The 27,213-nt window shown below is 41.2% G+C and overlaps 1 protein-coding gene across 2 annotated transcripts in view; it reads right to left on the bottom strand.

Annotated features, from left to right (window-relative positions):
- Positions 1-5,710: 5,710 nt before the first annotated feature.
- The window catches only part of LOC139468344 (polycystin family receptor for egg jelly-like), a 53,704-nt gene continuing 32,201 nt past the window's right edge, over positions 5,711-27,213 (bottom strand). For both annotated transcript variants that reach the window (XM_071250251.1, XM_071250252.1), the window contains exons 3-23: positions 26,800-26,984; positions 24,743-24,913; positions 23,029-23,172; positions 21,976-22,109; positions 20,852-21,058; positions 19,633-19,755; positions 18,986-19,147; positions 18,235-18,331; positions 17,578-17,771; positions 16,683-16,913; positions 14,681-15,122; positions 14,215-14,423; positions 13,733-13,966; positions 12,800-12,970; positions 12,232-12,392; positions 11,210-11,930; positions 10,770-10,890; positions 10,125-10,366; positions 9,555-9,729; positions 8,049-9,356; positions 5,711-7,087 (exon numbers count right to left, since the gene is read on the bottom strand). In XM_071250251.1, the coding sequence (XP_071106352.1) occupies positions 7,008-7,087; positions 8,049-9,356; positions 9,555-9,729; positions 10,125-10,366; positions 10,770-10,890; positions 11,210-11,930; positions 12,232-12,392; positions 12,800-12,970; positions 13,733-13,966; positions 14,215-14,423; positions 14,681-15,122; positions 16,683-16,913; positions 17,578-17,771; positions 18,235-18,331; positions 18,986-19,147; positions 19,633-19,755; positions 20,852-21,058; positions 21,976-22,109; positions 23,029-23,172; positions 24,743-24,913; positions 26,800-26,984 (5,512 nt within the window). In that variant the 3' untranslated portion in view covers positions 5,711-7,007. The remainder of the gene's footprint in view (positions 7,088-8,048; positions 9,357-9,554; positions 9,730-10,124; positions 10,367-10,769; positions 10,891-11,209; positions 11,931-12,231; positions 12,393-12,799; positions 12,971-13,732; positions 13,967-14,214; positions 14,424-14,680; positions 15,123-16,682; positions 16,914-17,577; positions 17,772-18,234; positions 18,332-18,985; positions 19,148-19,632; positions 19,756-20,851; positions 21,059-21,975; positions 22,110-23,028; positions 23,173-24,742; positions 24,914-26,799; positions 26,985-27,213) is intronic.

Below are 27,213 nucleotides of genomic sequence, written 5' to 3'. Positions count from 1 at the left end.
GTAATTTACAATCCGCAACCCATAAAGATAGGAGGGACATAGTTAGACAAAAGCTTAAGAAAGAACTGGATCTTAACAGAATGGCAGGACCGTTTAGCACTTTCCCCTTTGTTAACTTGCAAGTATCCCCTGTAGGTCTAATCCCAAAGAAACAGGCAGAATCACAACAATGCCAAGGTGAGAAAGTCGATGATTTCCGTCTAATTCATCATCTGTCTTATCCAAAAGGAGGGTCAATTAATGACCACATAGATCCGCAAGCATGTTCAGTCTCTTATGCCAAGTTCGACGAAGCTGTACAGATGGTGCAACACTTGGGAAAGGGAGCACTGCTTGCAAAGTTCGACATCAAGTCAGCATTCAGAATTATACCAGTGCACCCGGATGATTTCGAACTGCTGGGTATCCAATTCGAAGGTAAATTTTACTTTGATAAATGCTTACCATTTGGATGCTCGATATCATGTGCTATTTTTGAGACCTTCAGCTCATTTCTCCAATGGTGCATAAGTCAGCGTATCCCAGCAATACCGATTATGCATTACCTTGATGACTTTCTGACGGGGGGACAGCAGGGCACAACACAATGCCAATCCTATTTGCAGTCTGCATTAGAAATGCTAACTCATCTTGGTATTCCCATCGCCCAGGATAAAACAGTAGGTCCAGTGTCTCAACTTACATTTCTGGGCCTCGAAATAGACACGCTAGCTATGCAGGTGAGAATACCGGAAGGTAAGATCAGTGAAATCACAGCCCAAATTCAGCACATACTCGCCACATCAAACTCTAAGGCAACAAAGAAAGAATTACAGTCACTCATTGGTAAGCTCAATTTTGTGTGTAGGGCCATCCCAATGGGTAGAGCATTCTGTCGAAGACTCATCGACCTCCTCTGCCAAGGTAAGCAACCTTTCCATCATATTCGAATCACAGAATGGGTAAAACAGGATCTTCAAATGTGGCTTACATTTCTCACGAACTTTAATGGTGTATCAGTATTTCAGGACAAGCTGTGGGTGGACAACTCTCACCTTCAGCTTTACACAGATGCAGCAGGGAGCATAGGTTTTGGGGCCTACCTTCAGGGCAGATGGTTCTGCGGTAGATGGCCTGACCATTGGGTTAAGGATGGGACAACACTTGACATGACCTTTCTGGAGCTGTTTCCCATCGTCTGCGCCATTCAACTATGGGGAACACAGCTGATGAACAAGAAAATACTGTTCTACTGTGACAACCAGGCAGTGGTGGCAATCATCAACAAGCAATCAACCAAAGCCCCTCGGGTGATGAATCTTCTCCGCCGCCTCATCCTCCTTTGTCTTAACTATAACATTTTGTTTAAGTCAAAATACATTGCAACTAATTCCAATGTTATAGCCGATGCACTCTCGAGGTTTCAGTTCAATCGTTTCCGGGCAGTAGCACCGGAAGCAGAACCTGCGCCAACGCCGGTTCCAGACAACATATGGCACATCTGAAGCAAGAAGTTGACAGGCTTCTACTACAGTCACTGTCTGAAAATACCTGGTCGACTTACAGGACAGGCATCAACGCGCTGAAGCAGTTCAGATCGGTGCATCAGCTTCCAGAAACGTGGCCAGTCCCCCTAGATCAGTCTGGATGGTGGGCTCAAGCTTTATGACAAGGGCGAGGCAACAGCTGTCCCCACAGCGCCCGGAGCTGGTGCCCCACAAAAAGATTTTGTTGTTGGCAAGGGGCGGACTGCGGTGGAACGACCTGGACAGGGTGATCGACGCTCAGGTGGAGGCAACGCGGCGCAGTCCTTCAGCTGTCGTAATACACTTGGGATCCAATGACTTGGGCTCCACGAAGACCAGCCAGCTCCTCATAGATATGGAGACGTCAATCATGCGGATCCAGGCACACCTACCAAACACCCATGTCTGTTTTTCTGGTATCCTACAACGAAGGTATTGGCATTCCGCACGCGACCCACGTAAGGTGGAAAAGAGTAGATCTAAGCTCAATAGGCGGTTAGCCAATCGTCTCCGCGACCTTCCTAAGTTCTCATTTATCCCCCATCCTAGAATAGTGGCCACTGACCGGTCCTGGTTCCAGTGGGAGGGAATCCACCTTAGTTGTAAAGGGATAGTAGCTTTCGTAAAGGATATCGATCATGCCTTGGTCCAAATTTTCAAGTAAGTAAATATAAAGGTAAGACATCTTTCTTATGAGGCAATCATGGCGGGCACGCGTAGCATCATCCGCGGCCGTGGGGTGTGGGGTAGCACTTTGGTGCTAAGTGGCGTGGTTCTTCTGGGCTACCTCCTATATCATCATAATTTATATTGATATATATACTAATTAGGGTTTCCGGTTACCTGCTTTCCAGCGGGAACCCAGACTGGGTTACCTTCTTACCAGTTGGAACCCAGTCTTTCCCGGGTTTTCACTCGGGAATCTAGTAACAATTATATTTGGCAACGCAAGTTGCCACATAGCTGGGCCTGGCGGCGTTCGCTCCCATTTAGACCCGCAGCGTTGGTCGGGTTGCGTCGTTTCCGTCATTTGGGCCGTAGCATTAAGTATATATTAACAATTAAATTTGGCCTGGCGGCGTTCGCTCCCATTTAGACCCGCAGCTGTGGTCGGGTTGCGTCGTTTCCGTCATTTGGGCCGTAGCATTAAGTATATATTAACAATTAAATTTGGCCTGGCGGCGTTCGCTCCCATTTAGACCCGCAGCTGTGGTCGGGTTGTGACATTTCCGCCATTTGGGCCTTACCATTAATTATATATTAACAAATATGTTTGGCGACTCAAGTCGCCACATAAATACTATTTATTCCATTGCTAAATTGGGGTAGCCCTTTAGAACCTCCACACCCTCGGCCATTAAATCCACTGTTGCGTCTTTGTCATTCTTTCAACATAGCCCACCTTCCTCAGGGAGGTGGGCCATCGCTGTAATATCCTGCAATAATTACATTTAGTACTAGCGACTAAATGTTTTTATTGCAGGTATATCATCTTATGTTTACAATTTTACTTACTTCCTGCTACGTCATCGCACGCGCGTGTCCTCGGAAGTTACGTAACCATCTCGTGGTGACGTAATCACTGTTTTTTTCATTACGTAACCGTCTCTACTCTTCACTTTCGCACAGCTGTCAATCCGTGGTACATCGCATTGTCGCTCTCCGCTTTCCCACCCGCCCGCCCTGTTTGCCTCCATCTATCTCATTTCCATTGTACATCAATTTTATTGTTTATGACAGGTACCAGGCACAACAAATTGTACATATCTAATTATATATCTCTCCAATATTGTACATATCTTGACAATGTGAATAAAACAAGTCGTGGAGTGGCGTGGTTCTTCTGGGCTACCTCCTATATCATCATAATTTATATTGATATATATACTAATTAGGGTTTCCGGTTACCTGCTTTCCAGCGGGAACCCAGACTGGGTTACCTTCTTACCAGTTGGAACCCAGTCTTTCCCGGGTTTTCACTCGGGAATCTAGTAACAATTATATTTGGCAACGCAAGTTGCCACATAGCTGGGCCTGGCGGCGTTCGCTCCCATTTAGACCCGCAGCGTTGGTCGGGTTGCGTCGTTTCCGTCATTTGGGCCGTAGCATTAAGTATATATTAACAATTAAATTTGGCCTGGCGGCGTTCGCTCCCATTTAGACCCGCAGCTGTGGTCGGGTTGCGTCGTTTCCGTCATTTGGGCCGTAGCATTAAGTATATATTAACAATTAAATTTGGCCTGGCGGCGTTCGCTCCCATTTAGACCCGCAGCTGTGGTCGGGTTGTGACATTTCCGCCATTTGGGCCTTACCATTAATTATATATTAACAAATATGTTTGGCGACTCAAGTCGCCACATAAATACTATTTATTCCATTGCTAAATTGGGGTAGCCCTTTAGAACCTCCACACCCTCGGCCATTAAATCCACTGTTGCGTCTTTGTCATTCTTTCAACATAGCCCACCTTCCTCAGGGAGGTGGGCCATCGCTGTAATATCCTGCAATAAAGCTGGAATATTGCTGAGTGCGGCGTTAAGAGAATATCTGTTATTAAAAAACATTCTCAAATAGCATCATACAAATATTAAAAACCTGAAGATGATTATTGCGCTCCCCGTTCTTGCTGATTTGTTTTGTTATGTATATGAATCGGAATTTGTGTTCTGATTAGCCAAGCCAATACAGGTAAATTCGGCCAAGAAGTTTAACTTAAGCTTCGGGTATATCGATGATCAAATATCGTTCAATAACCATCAAATAGCCAATTTCCCTTCAACGGATAATACCCACCTGATCTAGAAGTAAAGGTACCCGTGGAGATCCGGGGTAGTATAGGTCTTCAGCAACCCATACTTCCGTAAAAGGCGACTATGCTTGTCGTAAAAGGCGACTAACGGGATCGGGTGGTCAGACTCGCTGACTTGGTTGATGCATGTCATCGATCCCAAATGCGTTGATCGATACTCATGTTGTCAATCACTGGATTGTCTGGTTCAGATTCGATTATTTACAGACCGCCGTCATATAGCTGTTGCTTACGGGAAGCGTGGGTTGCTTAAGACCTATTCTACCCCGGATCTTCACGGCCACGTGTAAGTAAAGTTCCATGCAGGATTCTGCTTCAGTCTCTCACTCTACTCTCACAGTGTTCTATCATTGGGATTATTATTTCATTTTCAGCACTCCTTAAAGAATATATTTTGTGGTCACTTTGAGATATTTTTGGTTTTGGTTACATGCTATTTTGGGGTTCCGATTGTTTCAAAGTTTTCCATTCATTCTTACTATTTTAACAAGCAACATACACCTTTCGCCCTAAATCCAACTAAATTGGCGCCGTATGTTAAAAAAACCTACACATGCTTAACATTGCAGGGAATTAGCATTATCTCAAAATGTTTTCATTTTGGAAGTAGACCCGTGAAGATTCCGGGGTAGAATAGGTCTGCAGCAACCCATGCTTGCCGTGAAAGGTGACTATGCTTGTCGTAAAAGGCGACTAACGGGATAGGGTGGTCAGGCTCGCTGACTTGGTTGATGCATGTCATCGATCCCAATTCCGTTGTTTGATGCTCATGATATCAATCATTGAATTGTCTGGTCCAGACTCGATTACTTACAGACCGCCGTGATATAGCTGGAATATTGCTGAGTGCGGCGTTAAACAACCAACCAAACAAACATTTTGGAAGTATATTGCTTCGTATAGAAAAAATCCGTATAACGTCAACCCTGCGAAAAAAATTCACATCATAACTTGGTTGTATTTTGAAACAATTACGGTGTATGATTATCGGCACAAACCGTTAATGCGTGTTTATCCGCGTGACAGACTTAATACTGCCACAGGCCTGGAGGTAGCCTAGTCGATACATATGCTTGTCGGGTTCGATTTCCCATTGGATATGAGCTTGTCAATTCTTGGTGTTCCTAGTCGTGACATTTCTTTGAATATTACGTAAACGGACCTGACAGAATAGCAAACTAGCACTATCAGTGTATATACAAATACATACGTTGAAGATGTAACCTAATTCTGAAAGACGGATATCGATGATTGATACTGTACATCACACAGGAATAAATAAATAAATAAATAAATAAATAAATAGTTAGATAAATAAATAAATAAATAAATAAATAAATAAATAAATGAATAAATAGGCTTGATGGATAACAACAACGCTTGACTGTAGCGCTAGTGTTTATTGAACAGAAATATATAGCTTACAAAAGTATTTGTCAAATATATGTGGGAATCAAGTTGATAAATCACTAATACACTGAGGGAAAAATATCCCAACTTTAATTAAACTATTGTATATGATTTGCAAAGAAAACAACGTTTAACAAGCCGAAAAGGCCAACTTTATGCAAGTTCAAACAGCATAAATTATAATCTAATATCACAGCTGGTGACGACGTTATGACATGGAAAAAGTCATGGTAACAAACACCGATCATAAAGATGACAAAATAAATGAGTATCCAAAGTAATTTTTATAAATAAGTGGCCTAATTTGTTGATTTTATTTTTTAACCGAGACATAGATTTATCATTCTGGGTTTATTTATTCATTTGCATTTCACCCATTAACTGTTAGCTAGAGACTTCCATCTTGTGAAGAATTAGAAATTTCAGTGTACAAAAAAAACAATGATAACCGGTTTTAACAACAACTTCTACCATAATATGTATTCACTGGTTAGATTACTTAATACTTCTTACACGTGTTATTTAAAGCACGACTATATTGTATTAAAATGTATTCACTCGGCGACACAAGAACACCAATGAACCTAAGAACCGTGCAAAGATTATAAGGGAGATAACTCTTTTGACCGACGGTTACAGTGGCTTGAATCACATGTAAACAATTTGATCTTTATAATACAAAGCACTAAGGTGACATTTTACACAAAGCGGATCTAAGACAAAATATGTCTGCAGAACCTAAACATTCATGATTATCCTAAATCGATTTTGGTAAGTTCCAATTATTCTCACAGAAAGAAAATGCCCTTTAAATGATCACAACTTAAATGATTTGTAGATAAAATGTGACCTCCTTATATGTGGACTTCGTACACAATATTTACAGAAAAAAAGTAGATATGTACGTAAGTATGTACACAAACAAATACTACCACATATAAGTGCAGACTACCAGACATGAACTGTTCAAATACGTTAACATTACACTATTGTTGTGAACACATATAAACGTTCATAAATATCCATCAATAACAGTTTTGATCAAAGAAAATATATCATGTGTATACAAGAATAAATGGGTGGTGGATGTTACTGAAAGTGGTAAATAGTATAAGTTTTCATATCACAGTCCAGTCAGTCAATTAAACTTTAAAATTTATGAATGTCCAAAAACACATGGACGTATTTCACCATGACTACCAGCAGTAATCACTGTTGTGTTTTAAAACACTTTTTATTTATAGATTTGAAGCAGCAACATGTGTAGGATGTTGTGTCCATCATCAGTACTTGTAGGCAGGCTTGACACTGGCATTGAATGCTGCTGCCAGATCCATCTTCATTTGCATTTTCCGGTCATGGGCTGAAACACATCCATACATAATGTTAAGAATAATATATATATATCAGGGACCAAGGATAACAGTGATGTATTTCTTTCAGTAAGGTATCGGATGGTGTCCTTGCAGTGATTGCACATGTAAGATATGTGTAATTAAATTAAATTAAACAGAATGTTCACGATCGAAACAAGCTAAGTTGTACTGAAATAAGTATGCATTTATCAATGTTGATAGACAGTGTGTTGTTTGTGTATGCACGCGTGTGTGCGTGCGTGAGTGCGAGTGCGTGCGTGTGTCGCTGCTTGTACTAGTCTTTCCACTTTTATAGAGTTACCCAACTGATACACCATGCCGCAGTTTAACACTACTGACACTGAGTTGACCAGTCCTTTCGTGGATTTGTTTAACAAACACCCTGAGAGTCAAGTTGCATTTCGTAATGGCTATTCTAGAACTGATAATACTTTTACGCTACAATCACTATTTCTGAAATATTTATCCAAATCCAAGGGTAGATTTAATTGCTTATTTGACTTTCATGAAGCTTTTCATTCTATCAGTAGAGATCTTTTATGATATGTGTCAGCTTAACAAGATATTAAAGGCAAAATGCTGAACATAATTCATGATACGTATCCTAAGATAAAAGCAGCTGTTAAAATATAATGTGTTAGCATTTCCGAATATCTTGATTGTTTAAGCGGTGTTCGTCGAGGTTGTATTCCAGTCCATTACAGCAGCATGGCGGGAGAGGTATTATTATTGGGGCAAGTGTTTTAGACTTGCATTTATTACTATGTGCAGATGGATTGTGTCTGTTTTCTGAAAGTGTTATTGGTTTGTAAATAATATACATATATTATGTAAATTGTGTTCAAAGTGGGGCTTGAACCTTAATTTCCTTACCACTATAAGCCAATACGCTGTGGTATAACTGAAATACAGTTAAACTCAATGTATGTAATGTATCATGAAGCTTACCGTCTCCTAACCCAAAGTTCCCAGCAGCGTACGGTTCGTCAGTAGTTTTATCGTACAGCCCTGGTCCAGGTTTAGTGGTGTCGAGTCCTGTGGGTTCCTTCTTCCCAGTGATAAGTGTCTTAGCTGAATCCCACATGTATGCAAACAGTTCAATTTCCTTGTAGTTAAGATTCTTTGGATCATCTCCGACCAAAGACATGGTGTCCAGCAGGATTGTCATGAAGATGTTGGACAGAGCAAAGACGACAATAAGGATGAACGAGACGAAGTAGATGAGAGATATCCAAGAGTCGCTGACAGGCACGTTGGTGTTTCTAAAGCCTGCGTGTCCAAGCACAGCAGAAAATAGGGTTTCCATGGTGGTAATAAAGTCTTTGTAGGCCAAGGCGTTGGAACCGAAGACGATTTGACCCAGGAAACCATAAGCAGACAAAATAAGAAGGATGTAGAAGAAAAATCCTGGCAGTGTCTTTGAACTCTCCTTCAAAACAAGGTATACAATTTGAGTGACTCTGGAATAACCCATGACTCTCAGCAGCCGGAGTGTTGCAATGCCCACCAGGAAACCAAGGGCGTACACGAAGAGGTTGTCCCATACTGCGATGTGGTAGAAGTTGATGAAGACTCGGTCGTTTTCTTTGAACAAGGCCATGGCTTCATTGGTGTAAGTGAGACGAATGAAGTACAAGATAACAGCAATAAAGGAAATGATAACACTGGCCAGCTCAACGACGTTCCAGAAGCTCTTGAAGAAGCACCATCGTTCTTTCATTAGTTTGAAGGAGATGTATCCCAGCCAGAGGATCGTGAAGATGAAGAAGACGATTTCGCAGAAGAGTATGTATTTTCCAACTGTTCCAATATGGTTGAAGCTTCTGAACGGAAATACATTTGTGAATTCAAGGACACCGCCACTCTCAGGAAACTCGGCCAGGATGCTCACATAGCAGAACATATTTTTGTTGGCGTTGTAAAGGGTGAATTCCAAGAATACACCTCGAGTATTTCTATCAATCCATCGACTTTCAAACAGTTCCTGGTAGGCCATTTCAGCAACTTGTCGATTTATGTCAAGTTCAGCTATGTAGCCTCCTCCGCCATAGACTGCCCTCTGGCCTGTGATGGGAAGGCCCCAGATGTCTAAAGCTGATACAAAAGTCCATGCAGCATTGGTGACAGCAAGAGCTTCATTTTCAGGGCATTTAGATTGTTGCCGCCACCTTTTGCAGAAGTCTCTGTTTTCTTCCGTTGCGAGGTCGTATTGAGGGTAGCACTGTGTCTTTCCAACAAACGGTATTGTACACGATTCTGAAATGGAGTTAAAAAGTTTCTTCAGGTTTAGATTAAACAATGAAAACAAATCGTAATTTGATAAGATCATACTTGCATTAAACTCACTGTTACAATGCAGTTTAACGTTTATTACGCAACCACTACTTAAGTTTTTGTGTACGTTCCCTTCACACTATCTCTCCTACCATGTGCCTAACGCTCGAGTTCACTTACTCTCTGCCTGTCTCACTTGACGGAGTCGAGGTGCACCAACACGGTAGTTACTGAGATCACCGATCCTTAATCTCATGTTTGGTGAAAGGCGGGATCCATTGAAGTTATTCGTAGGGAAAAGGTTGGGGATGACAGTTTCGTCGAGCCATTTGAAGTAGTGCGCTGATGTGTTTACCTGTATTAGCATCCAAATTTAGAAACACGTTTGTAATAGAACATCAATGAAAATATTATATCACTGGGTTATCCTAACTATTGTAAATTTACTGTTGCACTGATGCAAAATTAAATTGTGAAGTATCTATGAGAAAGTTATCATTATTCACTTAGTGTTATTATAGAGTTCAAAAATAATATTTGTACTCAGAAACTATGTGCCATCTCTACGATGCATTCAACACAACATTTGAGTCCATTTGATGTTACTCCCTGGTCTCTTGTTGATTTACAAACATCGGAACAGGAGATTTTGATCAGATGGTTTCACCACAATATTGTGATTGACTAACTCGTCAGCATATGTTCCATAACACTATTAGTTGAACTGACATTATCTTTATGTCAACATACATGTTCCAATGTTACAGCCGGTTTGAATGGTTCCATGAAGGTGTTCCTGATGTTCTGATGCAGAAGGAACCCGTGGGGGTCTCTGTTGCTGTAGCTGATGCTGGCGAGAAGCCACAGGAAGAAACTGTTAGCGAGCAGTTCCTGAATTGCCTTCCTAATCGTATTCCGGCGTCGACATTGCATTTTCGCACGTTGGAGTTCCTCTTCTGAGAATGGACTGCGGTAGTCCAGTCGAGCCCGCCCTAAGGAAAACAAACATTTTCCTTGTTTTCTAGTACTTTTTTGTCACATTTTTGTACTAAAATTACCTAGATTTGTTTTGTCACTGATGCTATTTAGACATTTAAACACCTGATTATATTGAATTCTGCGGAACCTTTACTCATTTAGAAAACATTTGTCATGACAGTATTTTGAAATACCATATGAACGAACGTCAGTTGCCAACCCTCAAGATAATTGTCAAACCAATATTTTAACAACAAATAAACAATTGTGGACTGAAATATTTAGTATGCTGTCTATACCTGATCCAATGAAGAAGTGCTGTGTTTGGTTATTGAATGAATCAACATATTTCGTATAACATATATGACAAATATGTAAACATATTATGAAAATAACTATATGAGAGGAATATCGTACCCTCTCCGTGCTGGCCATTCTCTCTGTTCATGCTGCCAATGTGGTTGAGGTCAAAGTGAGATGGTTTGCTTGCCTTGAGTGTCTTCAGCAATATGGCAAACAGAATCGCCAGCACCAGAACCTGTAGACACATGTAGTGTTGATGTTACTTACAGTCTTGAATATGTCAAAGATAAAAAATAATTTCAAGCTGTATTTTGTTATTTTGTTGCCCATATCATGGCGGAGGACACCAGAAATGAGCTTCACACATTGTACCCATGTCGGGAATCGAACCTGAGTCTTTAGCGTGACGAGCTGTAACCACAAGGCCACCCGACCGCCCTCAAGTTAAGTTAAGCTTCATGAGATTAAACTCATTGGATAACATTTGAATAAATCATACACACATTCATACCAGACAGCAAACAAAACAGGCCGATTCCCATTGCACTACTTACCTTCACAGGGTCCATAATGATGAGTGATTCAAAGAAGGACAGGATAAAGGTTACCAGCCATTCTTCTGAAATGTCCTTGCCCCACTCCATGCTGTACAACATTATGAAGAAGGCTGATAAGAAGACACAGATGAAAGAAAATACCCAGGAGATGTACACGCAAAAGTGAGGCAGGACACCATCTTGGTCATCAACGATGTCCCTGATGACCATGATTTTTTCAATGGCCTTGGACTGCTTGTAGAACTTGAACTTCCGGAAGCAGTGAGGCATCCACAGTCGGGTTCCATCCTTTGTGGCTTTCTCGCTTAGTTTTGACTTTCTAAACAGGAGCATGATAAAGAACACTGGGATAGCCGTGATGATGGTGGAAATAAAGGAAATGTATATCTGACTCAGACTGAAACTGATGGGGCCAATTGAAAAATCGGATGACTGTTTCCTGTCCTTATTGTCCTTGCTTTGGAAGAACATGGCGTTTGATATCATGGCCAACATAAGCAAAGTGTAGCAGCATCCGACTCTTTGAACACGACTGAAATGACTCTTGACGGGTCGGAGGAGGACAGACACCCACAGGTGATCATCAGTCAGATGGTGACGTGCGTGCTCGAAGAACATGGTCTTGAAATTCTTCATGTTTTCCGTAGAGGACAGTGCCAAAGCCTTGTCTAGCGTTCCTTCTTCCAGGGACATCCATTGGTAGCATAGGAAGTCATACCTGGAGGTGTGAGAGTAACATACTGAATATTTCACATCGTTCGGTAGTCAAACCCTCTTCAATTTCTTTGTCTCATTTCTTGTTAATATTTCGAAATCTTAAATTGATTTTAAGGTTCAAAGTGTTATCCTAGCAGAGCAAATGCTGTGTATTTACCCACTAACATTTTGTTTACGCCGCACTCACCAACATTCCAGTTACATGACGGGATGGGTTGTTGAACACCGATTCTAACCCAGATCTTCATGAGGGTATTTTCATTCTAGACAGGTAGATATATGAATGTAGTTAGTATGCTTACTTATCAGCTGTCTGGAGATCTGTGACCTCAACTCTATTGAGGTACCAGGAAGCAGAGTCTCCTTTGCCCGAGTTGTCATGCCAGACCCTGAAGCACTGCAAGGTTCCTAGACACTGGGGAACCGCCATCAGGAAATGCATGGTGCTGCCCGCTTTCATTTCCTGATAAGTAAATTCCACTGTCGGTTGTGTTTATAAAGTACTACTAGTGGCTACATTACAAGTGATTATTGTCAATGATAATTTCAGGAGATTCTATACATAATTTTGAACATTGTACATTCACACAATACATTTTACAGATTTGATTTGCAGAGACTGGTATTCTATTCACTTTGCAAACATCTTTTCCCTTTTTTCTTTTGGCGAGTAGAATGTTATGCTGCTTTTAGCAATATTCCAGTCATATCACGATGGGGTTCTTCAACATATTTACAAGAATATGTTCTTTGAATTGAATAAAAGGCCATCATTTGACCAGGGAAACATGGGTATAAAGACACATTTTTGTCTTAATAAAATGTCTTTTACATATCATATACTTATACATCTACGGTGATGCAACCTACCTCTCGAACGCCGTCAGATAGCATCCTTACGCCAGTGTCGTCATCTTCACCAGCAATACAAAAACCTATTTTGGACTGTGTACCGCCATGCCTGACCATCCCAGTGTGGATGGTTAGGAGGTAGTAGTAGTTATCGCCCTTGTAATTGTCAGCCATAAGTGTCACGCCCCACTGAAATATACATGTCGTTTGTGTTACGGATTTAAGCTTTCATTCATTTCGTAGTCCAGAAAATAACAGTTCCATATCCATTAATCATATGGCTCACGACAGCTTGTAAATAATTGAGTACAATTAAAGGATGATCTAGTTACAACACCAGAGTAGGGTGGCTGTTATCAGCCATATCCAAAAGACGGATCACCCGATCTCCATTTTCCTCGGCTCTTACCACAAGCATTCGGAACTGAGGACCTAGTCTGATCCGGAATTCGTGCATGATAGCTAGTGACTAGTCATGGGGCATTTTATTTCCTAAATGTTGACAGCATATTTTATCATCACCAGTAATTATAGTCAGTGAGTAATAGCGTATCATCGCCGACGTCATTTTATCTCTGTTAACTTCTAGCCAGGGTTTCCTATATAGAAGACATTATATCGCTACCATAGCTAACTATTAAGAGATTAATATAATCGTGCATGCGCGTGTACATACGTGTGTTTCGGTGAACAGTACATGCGTGTGTTTCGGTGAACGCTTGTATTTGTCTCGATCTCGTTCGGTGAACAGAATACTTAATACATAATACGTTGTGTATAATATGTAAGCGCGTGCACACACACACACACACACACACACACACACACACACACACACACACACACACACACACACACACAAACACACACACAAACACACACACACACACACACTATATCCATAAGGCTCCACTATCAGCAGTTTAGACTACCATTAGGTGCATGTGTTACCTGAAGAACATCCTGTCCATCCATGTACCGTCCCCAGAACAGGAAGATCACAAACAGCACGAAGCAGACAAGTATTGTGCCGAGAACGGCGCCTTGACCTGCGATGTCGAACTTGCTGAAGACCGTTGAGAAGTCGATGGTGTTTGGGGCAACAAAGAAGGAGACGGTGGTGATGACATCCTCCTTGTCACCGCACTTACACATAGTCTTGTTGTTAACAGGGTCTCGTGTAACCTGTTAATAAACAAACAATAGTTCATCTTGAAAGCTTAGAATCGTCCTATAGGCAGTTTATACATCATGAAGTTGACAGAGTTAGACGTATTCACCATGTAGAAATGCATCTTTATTTATAAATGTGCTATATATGAATACTATATTGAAACCTTTAACGCGCTTTTTCTACACATACAAATGTAAATCAATAGCAACATTTCCCAATTACTATTTCTCTATTGAAAATACCTGAATTGAATACTTACTTTACACGCAGACGCATCCCAGTCTTGTTCTCCGCCATCCCAGCTAAGACAGGATAGTGTTACGATTCTTAGATTGTAGGGAGTCAGCAGAGGGTCAGTGCTGTTGGCATCTCCACCCTGGTCGGTGACGCTACTGCTTACAGGGGCTCCTGTGTTGTTAGCGCTTGTTGATCTCCTTGCTCGACGATGTGCTTGGTCACTCCCAGAGGCTGCATTAAATATAAAGTGCATTTTGGCTTAACAACGACAAAAGCAAGGACTCCAATAGGTGTCGAGAAACATACAGATGAAAATCACAACACCTTAACATAATCATGGACAACTTGTAAAGCTCAAAACTCCTTACAGCAGAGCATGTGTTCAAAGTCTATTACCCTGGTCAGTATGTATTCCAGTTGCCTCAGCTCTCCTAGAGTTCTGGGTATTATTGTCTGTAGGTATAATCACGACTACAAATCACACCTACCTTCACATGCAAAGGGTATAATCCCCAGCCAACATGTGCCTGTTCTTTTGCAGCCCCCGGGCGGAGCACAGTACTCAAGGCCGATGTTGCCAGTGACGTTTCTGTCACAGTGGTCATACTCGAACTCTGTCGGAGGTATGAGGGCTCGGAGACATACGTCATAACACACAGACTCGTTAACTGGCTTGGATGTTATGCAGATTTGTTCACTTGAAGCCCTGTAGAGGAAGGGGTGATACAGCATATACCCTGGATCTCCGGGTGTAAACTTGGGATCGCGGTAGAACACATAGGGAGCTTCTACTGGGTCTGTCTGGGAGACTACTGCACCTTTCAGCTGTATTTTCTTCCCGTTCTTTGTCATGCTAGCCATGGTGACGGGGTATTCCGCCATCTTAGCATTTGGTCCTGTGATGAAGGGGTTCTCTTTGAGAACTACCAGCTGCCAATGAATGGAAAACCACAAATGTAGGTGTGTGATACAAATGAAAATATATTAAATAGATATCATCTTGCGATCAGTTAATGCCAGACCATCGCTTTCTCTGTCAAATATACACATTTATCATATAATGGGTAGGTTTCTCGGCAGGATAAAGCCAACGGATAAAAACGATATCCGTTGGGGTCATATGCGGATAGAGATGTAAATATCAAAGGTCAAGTAGGGACTACTGTCATAGTTTATAAACAATCATGGCGTCGCCCTCGTCATTCAGCGATCGGGTCAGAATTAACCATCGGGAATCTGGATAAACTACAGGGATAATTGCTATCATTATCAAAAGAACAGTCTAATATACTGAAAATAAGTGTCTAACTATGACGTAGCTAAGGCATTTTATAAGTTTTGGCAACTTTGGAGAAATAAATTTCGAAACAATTTTGCGAGGGCACGAGGCCTAGCCAAGCGGGATCAGTAGCCATAGATGTGCTTGTAGACCTCTGCGGCTTGAAACCTACTCCACTATTAAAATAGTTGGATTTGGCCGAAATATGTTGCTGCGTGTACATCTGACAACACGTCTTAACGTTATGATAGGATCGACCGACTGTCTGACGTCTGACCGTGGCCGTGACGTCTCATAGACTAGGATAAGAGTAGCTTCCCTTTGACACAGGGCAGTTACTCTAGCGGACAGACCGATGGATTGCCGCGAAATGCAATTAAAAACAATTGTTGTTTTGCGTATATGTTGCTTCACCACTGTATAAGAAACAGATTTCGGTTGAAACTATATCGGCTACTGTCACTGTCCGACTGACACATCACTTACCCTGTGACGTAATAAATATTAATGCTCGCATTCCAGGAAAACTCGCAATGTTTCGGTAATGTTTGTGAGAGGGGGAAAGCGATTTTGAAGCACAGAGAATTAAAGAATGACATTATATGATAAAGAGGTTATCACGCTTGTGTGTTTGGGGAAGGTAAATATCCTGTATGAGGAATAAACACTGTGAATTTTGCTCGCCAAGGTTCGCTAAACACAATGCTTATTCCTAATGCAGGATATTTACCATCCCCAAACACACTCGCGAGATAACCTCTATATATTGGCGATATTCATATAAATTCCGGGGGCACGGGTGTCCCAGCCGTATAAGGCGCCGCGATTCGCAGCACGCCAGAAACCTATGATTGTGGGTTCGAATCCCGGTTCGCCCCGATTATGTTTCTAGGTTTGTCAGCACCATACCCGTGATCGTGGGTTTCACCGAAGTGGTAAGCGTCTGAGTAAGCATCACTTCAGGCTTTCCTCTCACATTAAGCTGACACGCCGCGGTATAACTGGAATACTGTAAAAAGCGGCGTTGAACCGAACTCACTCACTCACTCATATAAATTCCAAGAGCAGTTGTCAAAAGAGCATTACTCTCTAATTGCACATTGTGTCTAGAATGTTTTGTGATATGAATATAACTGACGGAAGGTGCTGCTGTGTTTTCTTTAGTCCATCAGTTGGAAATGACTGGGTTGTTTATATGCATTGCAGCTTACATTGTTCTCTATGATGTCTTCTGGGTCTATCCCAACAACGCTGTCAACAGCCAGGGTAGAACCATTGATGCCCTTGGTGCTATTTATTATATTATTGGCCGTATCTTTTTCAACAGATTGGATAAATGTGTTCTCTTCCACAACATTCGACGATTGTTCTGTCGTCAGTCCACTGGCCAGTTTGTACATGTTGTTTGTAGCTGAGAGAATGCTTTTAATGTTCTGGTTGAGCTATAAGAAAAATATGTTAAATACATTAGACAAGGTTTCGGGAAATTGTCATGTTTCATTTAAAGCTAAATAATGTCCTTGATTTGAATTACGCTATATAGAGGATATTTGCCTATTTCTTATTAAATTACATGATTATCTCATCATGTGCCCTGACAAAATTATCACGACTGGAGCAACCACGAGCATAATTTCAACGTTTTTAGGTCATGAGGTTGGTCAAATAACATGTTTTACCAAACAAAATTATGTTTACTTATTATGCATTTTCTCTCTGATCTCAGAAACTTATGCATACTGGCATAAAGTGGGATTTTACACTCGATATGTTTATGTATATTTTATCTCTAACCACATGCTAAGTAGAGGAATCTGTTTCGTCAATTAACAGTTTTTTTCACGGGTGAGGTTGTCATTTTTTCGGGGCAAGTGTTGGCAATGTTCTATTAATTATTATTTCCTTACAGAGCTTTGAAAATAACACCTAACTGTAAATAAGGCACACTGAAGAAGTTCATTTTGGTTTTCTTACTCGAGGAAAATAACATGTTATTCAACTTTAATGAAATATCATCCATGTAGTATTGCATCAGTAACACATAAAGTACTGAACAACCTTGATTCGTATCCTGTAGTATGATTCCGGGTCGGCTAACCTGTTTACCTGATCGGTAGCCTGTTTCAGTTGGATTTCCCTCTTGCTCTTGAGGAGTTTCTTCAGGTAGTCCGCTTCCACAGGATTGAAGCCTTCATCTTCGTCGGTGGTGTTATCGAACCTGTCAGTTCCGTCCACTTCCACACCAGTTACAGCGAAGTAGTTGTTGCAGTGGATGACGTTGCTGAGCAACGATCCAACAGCTGAAATGGATGGTACAGAACACACGTAATTCATATTCATTCGTACAGCATGATCAAATTTACAGCATTATGCCTCAGTAAAGCTTTCAAAAAGTATTGTTTTAGACACAGGGAGGTCATTTCCAAATTTGACACATCAGTGACAAAAATAATGTCCGAGGCAATTCCCTTTTTAATTTGTACCATATATTCACATGTTATTTCAGGTGAGCAATTGACTTGCCTTTGCATGTATGTGTGACGGGTGTCGCCAATGAGGGAGAATACGCTAACTTTTTCAACAACACCTGGTATCATCACCATTTGAAAGTGATTATTTAACACATGCTCTTGATTTAGTTATCGTGAATCGACTCTGCTTTCAGCAGAGATTTCTTATGAAAAATGAAACGGTTTTGTTCCTTTTTGGTTGGGCTTTTAAATCAGAACCGGGACATTTACCTTAAAAAACAGAAAAACTTACCACTTTGCATTTGCTCCACAGCTACAGTACTTAAGGTTGAATTTGCAACAGCTGCCATGACTGATGCAAGCATGGCTAGAGACTCTCCGGCGCCTCCCTGATAACATAGGTTCAGAGATGTAGTCTTTGACTTAACATAGAGTCAGGAGATGATACCCCGGCATTTGTATCACAGACGCACTTGTAATAATGAAAAAGCCAAAGATCTTAATTGTTTCTTAAAATGTTTCGTCAAATGGGTGCAGGATAGAAACTAGCTAGAACAATTTGACATTCTTCAAAGGTATAAATTTATATACAAATGTGTTAAAGTTCTGCGTTGATTAAATACCATAGCACTACATCTACAATAGCAATCTCACCATTAAGTACAGACCAGAATACCCGATTTTTCAGGTATCAAATATGTCTGAAGATGTCCTTGTCTTGTAGGGTACGACGGAAAAGTACCCTTTATACAAATGTGTACTGTGGCAGAAATCGTCATACAGACAAGCACTTGCTATAGCAAAACTGATCGAGTCCATAAAAACGGTGCGAAACCGGTTTTGGTTTCAATTGTACCCTACCCAAGGAGATGAGGGGATTACAAAATGTCGACTGCGGTTTCGATAAAAAAGGATTTAATAGAACTTTTGAATATACAGCGGTTTCGCGTACCGGAAGTCACAAGAGGAACTGCAACTTGGACTAGTCCAGTGGCTCTAGTGCATTTCTGTATGCCAAAGATACTTTCTGCTTAACTACATACGATAGTGTCCCCATTCAGGAGTGTTGGTTCAGCGACAACTGTGGCCAAGCTAGATGCAAATGTAATAATTGTGGCTGCACTTGGCGTCTTGCTTGAATTGGCAAGTTGATGCAGTTCGTTCTCAATGCCATCCTTGAGCGAGGCAACGAATACCTCATTGACCTGTTTTAGAGAGAAAAAGATTAAATGAACGAACTGATATTATCATCAGTCTAACAAGCAAACTTATAGTATGAATACAGAAAACAAAAAAGTTAGATCCTTGCGACTTCGAATGACTTCACATTGATGGAAAGATTTGTTGACGTAGTGACCTAAAAGTCATACGGTTAAAGGGAATTGATCGTGTTGTTTACTAAAAAGTCATGAATACCATATTTGGGGAATGTTTAAGTAAGAAGAAGATTTTTCAAGTGCATATGTTATCAAATTATTTCATAAAAACACTAATCAGTAAGGAATGGTGGTTTTACACCCTCCCTAGCATATTTCAGTCATTTCATGACGAACGTTACAAATAATAGCCTCCACAAAGTATACCCCTGTTGGATATCGCACCAGGTCGAGTCAATGACGGCTACCCTACAGCTCCACATTCACCAAAGCAGATATATATAGGGTTTTACCTAGAAACTCTCTACACTCACCCCTTGAATCTTTTCTAACATAGGATTGACCTGTGTTCCTGCCTCAAGTGTTCGGGACAACTCGGCGTCTGCGTTTTCATTGGTGACTTGGGTAACGTCATCAGAACTAACAGTCGGAAACGTCTAGAAACACGAATTGTTTGATAGGCATTTCTTACAAGTTGGTGGATGACAAAGTAGACACAATTTATGGATAACAACTTCTTTACTTTTAGGAAATGGCGACGTTTCGGTACAACTCCTTATACCGTTGTCAAGCAGGGCTGAATCATGAACATGATTCAGAATATATATGGTAGGTGGATGATTAACGATAACAACGATTGAATTCACGAGAGAGGACCGCCTCCGTGGTCTAGTGGTAGAGCGTCCGCCCGGGGAGCGGAAGGTCCGGGGTTCGATCCCCGGCCGCGTCATACCAAAAGACGTTAAAAGATGATACTTGTTGTTACCCTGTCTAGTTAAAGCAAGGACTGGTCGGCTCGGAGTCAGTATACTGTGTCTGAGTGAGGTATTAATGTTAAACTGCGGCATGGTATTTCAGTGGTCTAGCACTATAAATCGGCATCAGTCCGGTCTAGTACAAGCAGACACACACACACACACACACACACACACACACACACACACACACACACACGTGCATGCACGTCGCTATATAAGTGCAATAATCTTGGACGCGACGTTAAACCCAATTTCACCTCACCTCACCTAAGCAGAGGGATTAACACGAGTAGGTTAAATAATGACAACAGAAGGATAATTCAGAGAAGCCAATTGAAAAGGCCATTATTCAGCCTTGGTTGACAACGGTATGAGGATCTATACCGAAACGTCGCAATTACAGTAAAATAAAGAAGTTGTTATCCATAAAGTGTCTACTTTGTCCAGAAACACAGTAGCGTGATAATAAATTAAAATAGCATAATACAAAATAATGTACTCATACAGTCCCCCCTCCCTCTTTCCCCTTCTCCATCTCTCCATTGTCAATAATTGGTGAAAGGGTGACAGAACACTTGTCACCGTATCGAGTACATGACTTTCATAATGCTGTTTAATAAAAAGAAGACGTAAAATGCTTTCCATTTGCTGAAACACCATTGCATGTATCCGAATATATAATAAATATTTGTTTCTGAATCACTATCAAATAGTGATTGCACCAGGTGTTCACGAAAAGTAAGCCTAGACACATCTTATATAATGATATACTTACAACGGAGTTTATTGACTGTGCGTATGATGCAATGACAACGGCCGTGTCAAGAGGTGCACCGTTACCCGCTGAAAAGCTAACAGAATCCTCGGCACTCTGCAGGAAGTTATTGAACACCGTTTCTTGCTGTTCTTTCTCTTCCTGTGTTAGATTAGAGCTGGCTGCAGCTGTCCCAAAGGCCGGGACTGGGGGCATGCTGTTCTCGACCTGTGTTCATAAAGGATAAAGAAAAGGACGTAGCATCACAGCAGTCAGGTGTTGTGTACTGTCCAGGCAAATATCCAATGCAATAATTACAGCCAAAACAACCATGCGTTCTGAACCTGGTATTATACTGGCATATATAAATCGTTCTCGTGTTTTCTGTTTCCATTGGAGTTAGAGCCCGTTTAGTGTGTTCCGCTTATCGTTCACACCTACTTAATAGTAAACTCAAAATAGATTTGGACTGATTTTGTCGACCCAAGAAAAATAACTAAACATAAAGTAGAAAATAACTAAACATATATATATATATATATATATATATATATATATATATATATATATATATATATATATATATATATATATATATATTATTAAGTTGAATGGAAGCTTACTTGTTGACCACATTAAAGTGGTTTATACAATAGGTTAAAGTGCAGAATGGACGAATAACACTGCACACATTGAAACATGGTGAAATAATTTGCTGATGAAAATACCATAATCTAAAATGACGTTTTTATATATTTCTCTAACCATAAGCTACGTAACGGATAGGGAAGGTACATGGTTCCTTATAGCAGTAGTTGATAGTTACTCGAAAAGAGACTCGTTTCATACATAAATAATAATAACAGTATATCATATAATTACTTTTACCGCTTAGTTACAGGCGACTGGCCTTGCAAGCGTAGATTAAGACAAACTGGAGTTTTGTCAAAGATATTTTGAGCCGAGTCGACCAAGTTGCGTGGTTGTATGAGAAGTTCCAATTGGAGCTGCTAATTGAGCAAATAAAAATGACGATTCGTACAACGTATATATCACATCTACACATTCATGTACACGAATGAGCAGCGGAGTTGGCAGGGAGTAATACAAACTGTCAGATTCAAAAACAAATTGTTTTACTCTACCTTGACAGTCTGGTTGAAGGCAGCCTTGCCTCCAAATGCATCTAAGATGATCATTTCAACAACTGTGTCGAAATTGTTCTGCTCAGTACCGACCTTCAGGTCGACGGCCGAATGTGACACTTTGCTTGTAAAGTCTGCAGTGGAAAGAAGAAGGAAATAATCAATCGTGTGTACAGTCATTGTTCTTACAAGCTTTGTTGGTGTGATACTTGGTTGTCAGGATTTGGTGAAATAGGTTGGAATCCCAGATTCTCCCGATTACCACCCTTGGTACATCAGGACGGGAATGGCTCCACAGTTTTGTGAGTGAGTGAGTGAGTATGGTTTTACGCGGCTTTTAGCAATATTCCAGATATCACGGCGGGGGACACCAGAAATGGGCTTCACACATTGTACCCGGGAATCGAACCCGGTTCTTCGGCGTGACGAGCGAACGCTTTAACCACCAGGCTACCCGACCGTCCCTCCACAGTTGTGTGTCCTGACATGGCGTGTCAGATTAATGAGAAAGGAGGCCCCAAAGCTAGGTTGGTCAAATACGCTTATAACTTTGGTGAAGCCAATAATCACAGTATGTTGCAGATAGGCCAAGTATTATAAGGAGATACGGGTAGCTGAGGGTTACAGTTTTTCACCACTATGACAAACGAGGTGAACGTTTCCTAATACTTTCCACACTTCATTTTTATAAGGCTTACTAATACATTAGACGTATTCGTGCATCGAGTGGGGGCACGGGAGGCCAAGTTGTCTAAGGCGCCGCGATTCCCTGTGCAGAGTTGCGTCCCTTGGACACACCAGAATCCTATGATTGTGGGTTCGAACCTCGGTTCGTCCCGATTATGTTTCTAGGTATGTCAGCACCGTGCTCGTCGGTTTCACCGAAGTGGTAAACGTCTAAGACCTGCATCACTTCGGGTTTTCCTCCCCCATTAAGCTGACACGCCGTGATATAACTGGAAAACTGTTAAAAGCGGCGTAAAACCCAACTATCTCACTCACACTCGTGCATCGAGTAGGTACCATTCGTTGTATAAGACTACACACACACACCTGTTAAACTTATAAGGTTGCCATCCTGTAATATCTTCAACTTGAGTGGTTCCTGATCGTCAACTGTGTCGTCCTTTTCATTCCGAATACCTTCATCCATCCAGTTGTCACAAACAACCGAGAATGTAGTGTTCAGAAACACACCTGCATAGACGCAAACACTCCAGTTATATATATAGCAATTCGAAAACAAGTTGCTGTAAGTCAACTAGACTGTGTTGTTTAGATGTAAACCGTGTATGTTTCAGGCCTGTATCGCTGCATCACAAAAATTGCTGCCATCGGCACCTTACGTCATTCTTAATGATAATGAGGATGCACACATAGGGCAAATAGTGCTTTGGATTTTTGGCTTGGATGTGCAAATATATCGTATGCAGGGTGGCAGGTATACCTAAAAAATATAGAACGCTAATTTGTGTGGTGAGTTATGTGATAGAACACAAAGTTGTGTGGTGAGTTATGTGATAGAACACAAAGTTGTGTGGTGAGTTATGTGATAGAACATAAAGTTGTGTGGTGAGTTATGTGATAGAACACAAAGTTGTGTGGTGAGTTATGTGATAGAACACAAAGTTGTGAGGTGAGTTATGTGATAGAACACAAAGTTGTGTGGTGAGTTATGTGATAGAACACAAAGTTGTGTGGTGAGTTATGTGATAGAACATAAAGTTGTGTGGTGAGTTATGTGATAGAACACAAAGTTGTGAGGTGAGTTATGTGATAGAACACAAAGTTGTGTGGTGAGTTACGTGATAGAACACAAAGTTGTGTGGTGAGTTACGTGATAGAACACAAAGTTGTGTGGTGAGTTATGTGATAGAACACAAAGTTGTGAGGTGAGTTATGTGATAGAACACAAAGTTGTGTGGTGAGTTATGTGATAGAACACAAAGTTGTGTGGTGAGTTATGTGATAGAACACAAAGTTGTGTGGTGAGTTATGTGATAGAACACAAAGTTGTGTGGTGAGTTATGTGATAGAACACAAAGATGTGTGGTGAGTTATGTGACAGAACACAAAGTTGTGTGGTGAGTTATGTGATAGAACACAAAGTTGTGTGGTGAGTTATGTGATAGAACACAAAGTTGTGTGGTGAGTTATGTGATAGAACACAAAGTTGTGAGGTGAGTTCAACATGTGATAGATGAGAAAGTTGCGATAGACTACAGACATACCAACACCAATTGTGATTAAGGATTGAGAGACATATCAGCATATACTGTGACTAGTGTTAGGCAGAAATAGCACCACCACCCACTGGGCCGCGATTCCCTGTGCAGAGTTGCGCCTCTTAGGCCCGCAAGAAACATGTGATTGTGGGTTCGAATCCCGGTTCGCCCCAATTATGTTTCTAGGTTTGTCAGCTCCATACCCGTGCTCGTGCGTTTCACCGAAGTGGTAAACGTCTGAGAGCTGCATCACCTCGGGATTTCCTCCCAAATTAAGCTGACACGCCGTGATATAATTAGAATACTGTTAAAGGCGGCGTTAAACCCACGAGGGTCGCCGAACTTTTTGGTCATAAAATATCCTGGTAAAGGTATGACAACGTACCTAAAAAGACAATTAATAGATTCAAACCTTGTTCTTCGCTCTTGCACACAGACCCATCACAATGGCTTCTCTGAGCGAAGTTCTTCATTACTGCAAAATGCTGTAAATAGCAGGTGTCGTACCATGCCGTTCTGAGCTGTGATCACTGAAACCTTACCTTCTAGTGGTGATATGGTACAGGTGCCGCCTCTTGGTGTTTCATTGGCCACTAAGGTCTTGTATGCCCTGCTCTGTGGTCGCCCCGCTGCCTGTGCTTCAATCTGCAATCTGTAGCTCTCCCCGGCCGTGAAGTAGTTATGTTTTAACTCAAACAGCCGATCGGTAGGTTCTGAAACAGGGGACAGAATGACGCAAGGGACGTGAGATGCTATTCTGTCAACACGCCGAAAGACACATCCAGGTGAAGTTTTCCTTGATTCATAAGGCATTTGTCACGTAACGAGGTGACTAAATACTGTATAAATATCAATAATACTACATAACAACTTGAAGCATTTGCTTGATTTTTGGCAATTTAAGAAAATAACGAAGTTGAATTCTGTCAAAACATTAGATGTTTCAACTTCGACACCATTACCCTGCATGTGTAACTTACGGGAAAATGTAATTCCTTGATTGATAAGGCATTCGGCACTTAACGAGGTGACTACATGTATAGTTGTTACATGTCTAACGATAAAGGTTCACGACATGAAAGTAAATGTGATTGGATGTTTACTGAAAAAACAATATTGGAAATGTTGGACTGACTCATCGATAAAATCTATTTGAGCAACATACAAGGTCTCAGTAAAGGTTCCAGAAAAGTGTACAGTATAAATGTGGGAAGGGCTTTGGTCACTTTTACTGTGGCATGGTATCTCAGTGAGCTAGCACTATAAATCCGATTCAGTCCGGACTAGTACAAGCACACACACACACACACACACACACACACACACACTCTCTCTCTCTCTCTCTCTCTCTCTCTCTCTCTCTCTCTCTCTCTCTCTCACTTACTCTCTCACACACACTCACACACACACTCTCTCTCACTCACACACGCACACACGCACGCACGCACGCGCGCGTGCATGCACGCTGCTATGTGAGTGCAATAATCTTGGACGCGACGTTTAACCTAATTTCACCTCACCTGGTTGGTGTATTTCATTCCTAGCTGTTAGAAGAATTATTTATCACAGTGTCAATATATCAAATGATACCAAAAAACCTTGTTAAATCAGGGAATATGTATAATCCCGGAAAATGTTAGGGAGTATGTATATTCCCTGCGTGAATTAGACATAATATCTATTCCTTGAAAATGTCAGTGATAATACATTTTCCCTGATTTGACAATATTCCCTGTAACATACATACGATTACAGCCCTTGGGTCATAAATTGTTGTCTGTCAGTTGAAAAGGATAAAGTTAATGTTATGTTCCAAACATACTCAAAACAATGAATTCTTAATAAGTGATTTATAGATTCTTTTACAAGCATATCAGAATACCGAAACACAAAGTCCATGCTTGCAAATACGGTTGAGGCATTCAGTCGACGCAATCGGTTGATACAATTTAATTAAACATTTTTAATTCAGTCGATTTGATAACTTGAAGAGTGTATGTGCGCATTAGTTGAAGTGGGCATGAAGTTTTAGCCTATATAGATACATGTAATTGAACAGGTGCCGTCTTCTAAAATCCCATACAGGCATCATGTTCATATAATGTTTGAAGTGACGGTACATGCTTGTTACGTCCAGTGCTCACTTCCTGTTACCACGAAAACCTGTCATGACAAATTGCTTACGCGTCTCGACGGCAGTATGTATGGAATGTTACAAGCTGAACGGACCTGTACACCAAAAATGACACATGTAACCATATTACAGTGAACATTGGGGGCATGGGTGGCCCGGTCGTCTAAAGCGTCGCTATTCCCTGTGCAGAGTTGCGTCCCTTGGGCACGCCAGAAACCTATGATTGTGGTTTCGAATCCCAGTTCGCCCAGATTATGTTTTAGGCTTGTCAGCACCATACCCTTGCTCGTGGGTTTCACCAAAGTGGAAAACGTCTGAGACCTGCATCACTTCGGGCTTTCCTCCAACTGAAACAGCTGACACCCCGTGATATAACTCGAATACTGTTAAAAGCGGCGTCAAACCCAACTCACTCACTAACTCACTCACTCACTCACTTACAGTGAACATTAAAATACCACTCACGCCGAATGAAATTACTGTCCCAGGGAATGTCGGTGAACAGCGAGCTAGCAGCGTCAAATTTGGAGAGGCTCCATCCATACACTGCAGCATCTAATTGTTCCTTAGAGGCACCATCACATACTATATTGACTTCGAAGGCTGTTGGCTCCTCAGGTGTGACTTTTTCCATGCAATTTTTCAAACACCTGGAAAAAACGTACAATATCCATAAATATATAAAAAGAAAAATTTCACAAACGAAGTCTCTACTAAATGCAGAGTCCATTGTACGAATCCGATTTAATAATAAGTGTGCAAGAATCAGTATCAAATACTGATAATACAAGCCGTTCGCAAATATGTTAACGTATCCTGCCCTATCGGTGTCACCCGTCACAACACATGTAAAGGCAAGGCAATTGTGCGCCTGAAAAA

The sequence above is a fragment of the Haliotis cracherodii genome, unplaced genomic scaffold (assembly GCF_022045235.1).
Source record: "Haliotis cracherodii isolate W230 unplaced genomic scaffold, xgHalCrac1.p SCAF_2, whole genome shotgun sequence".
NCBI lineage: Eukaryota > Metazoa > Mollusca > Gastropoda > Lepetellida > Haliotidae > Haliotis > Haliotis cracherodii.
Note: the sequence above shows the minus strand (reverse complement) of the source record. Positions and strands in the feature narration are given on the sequence as shown.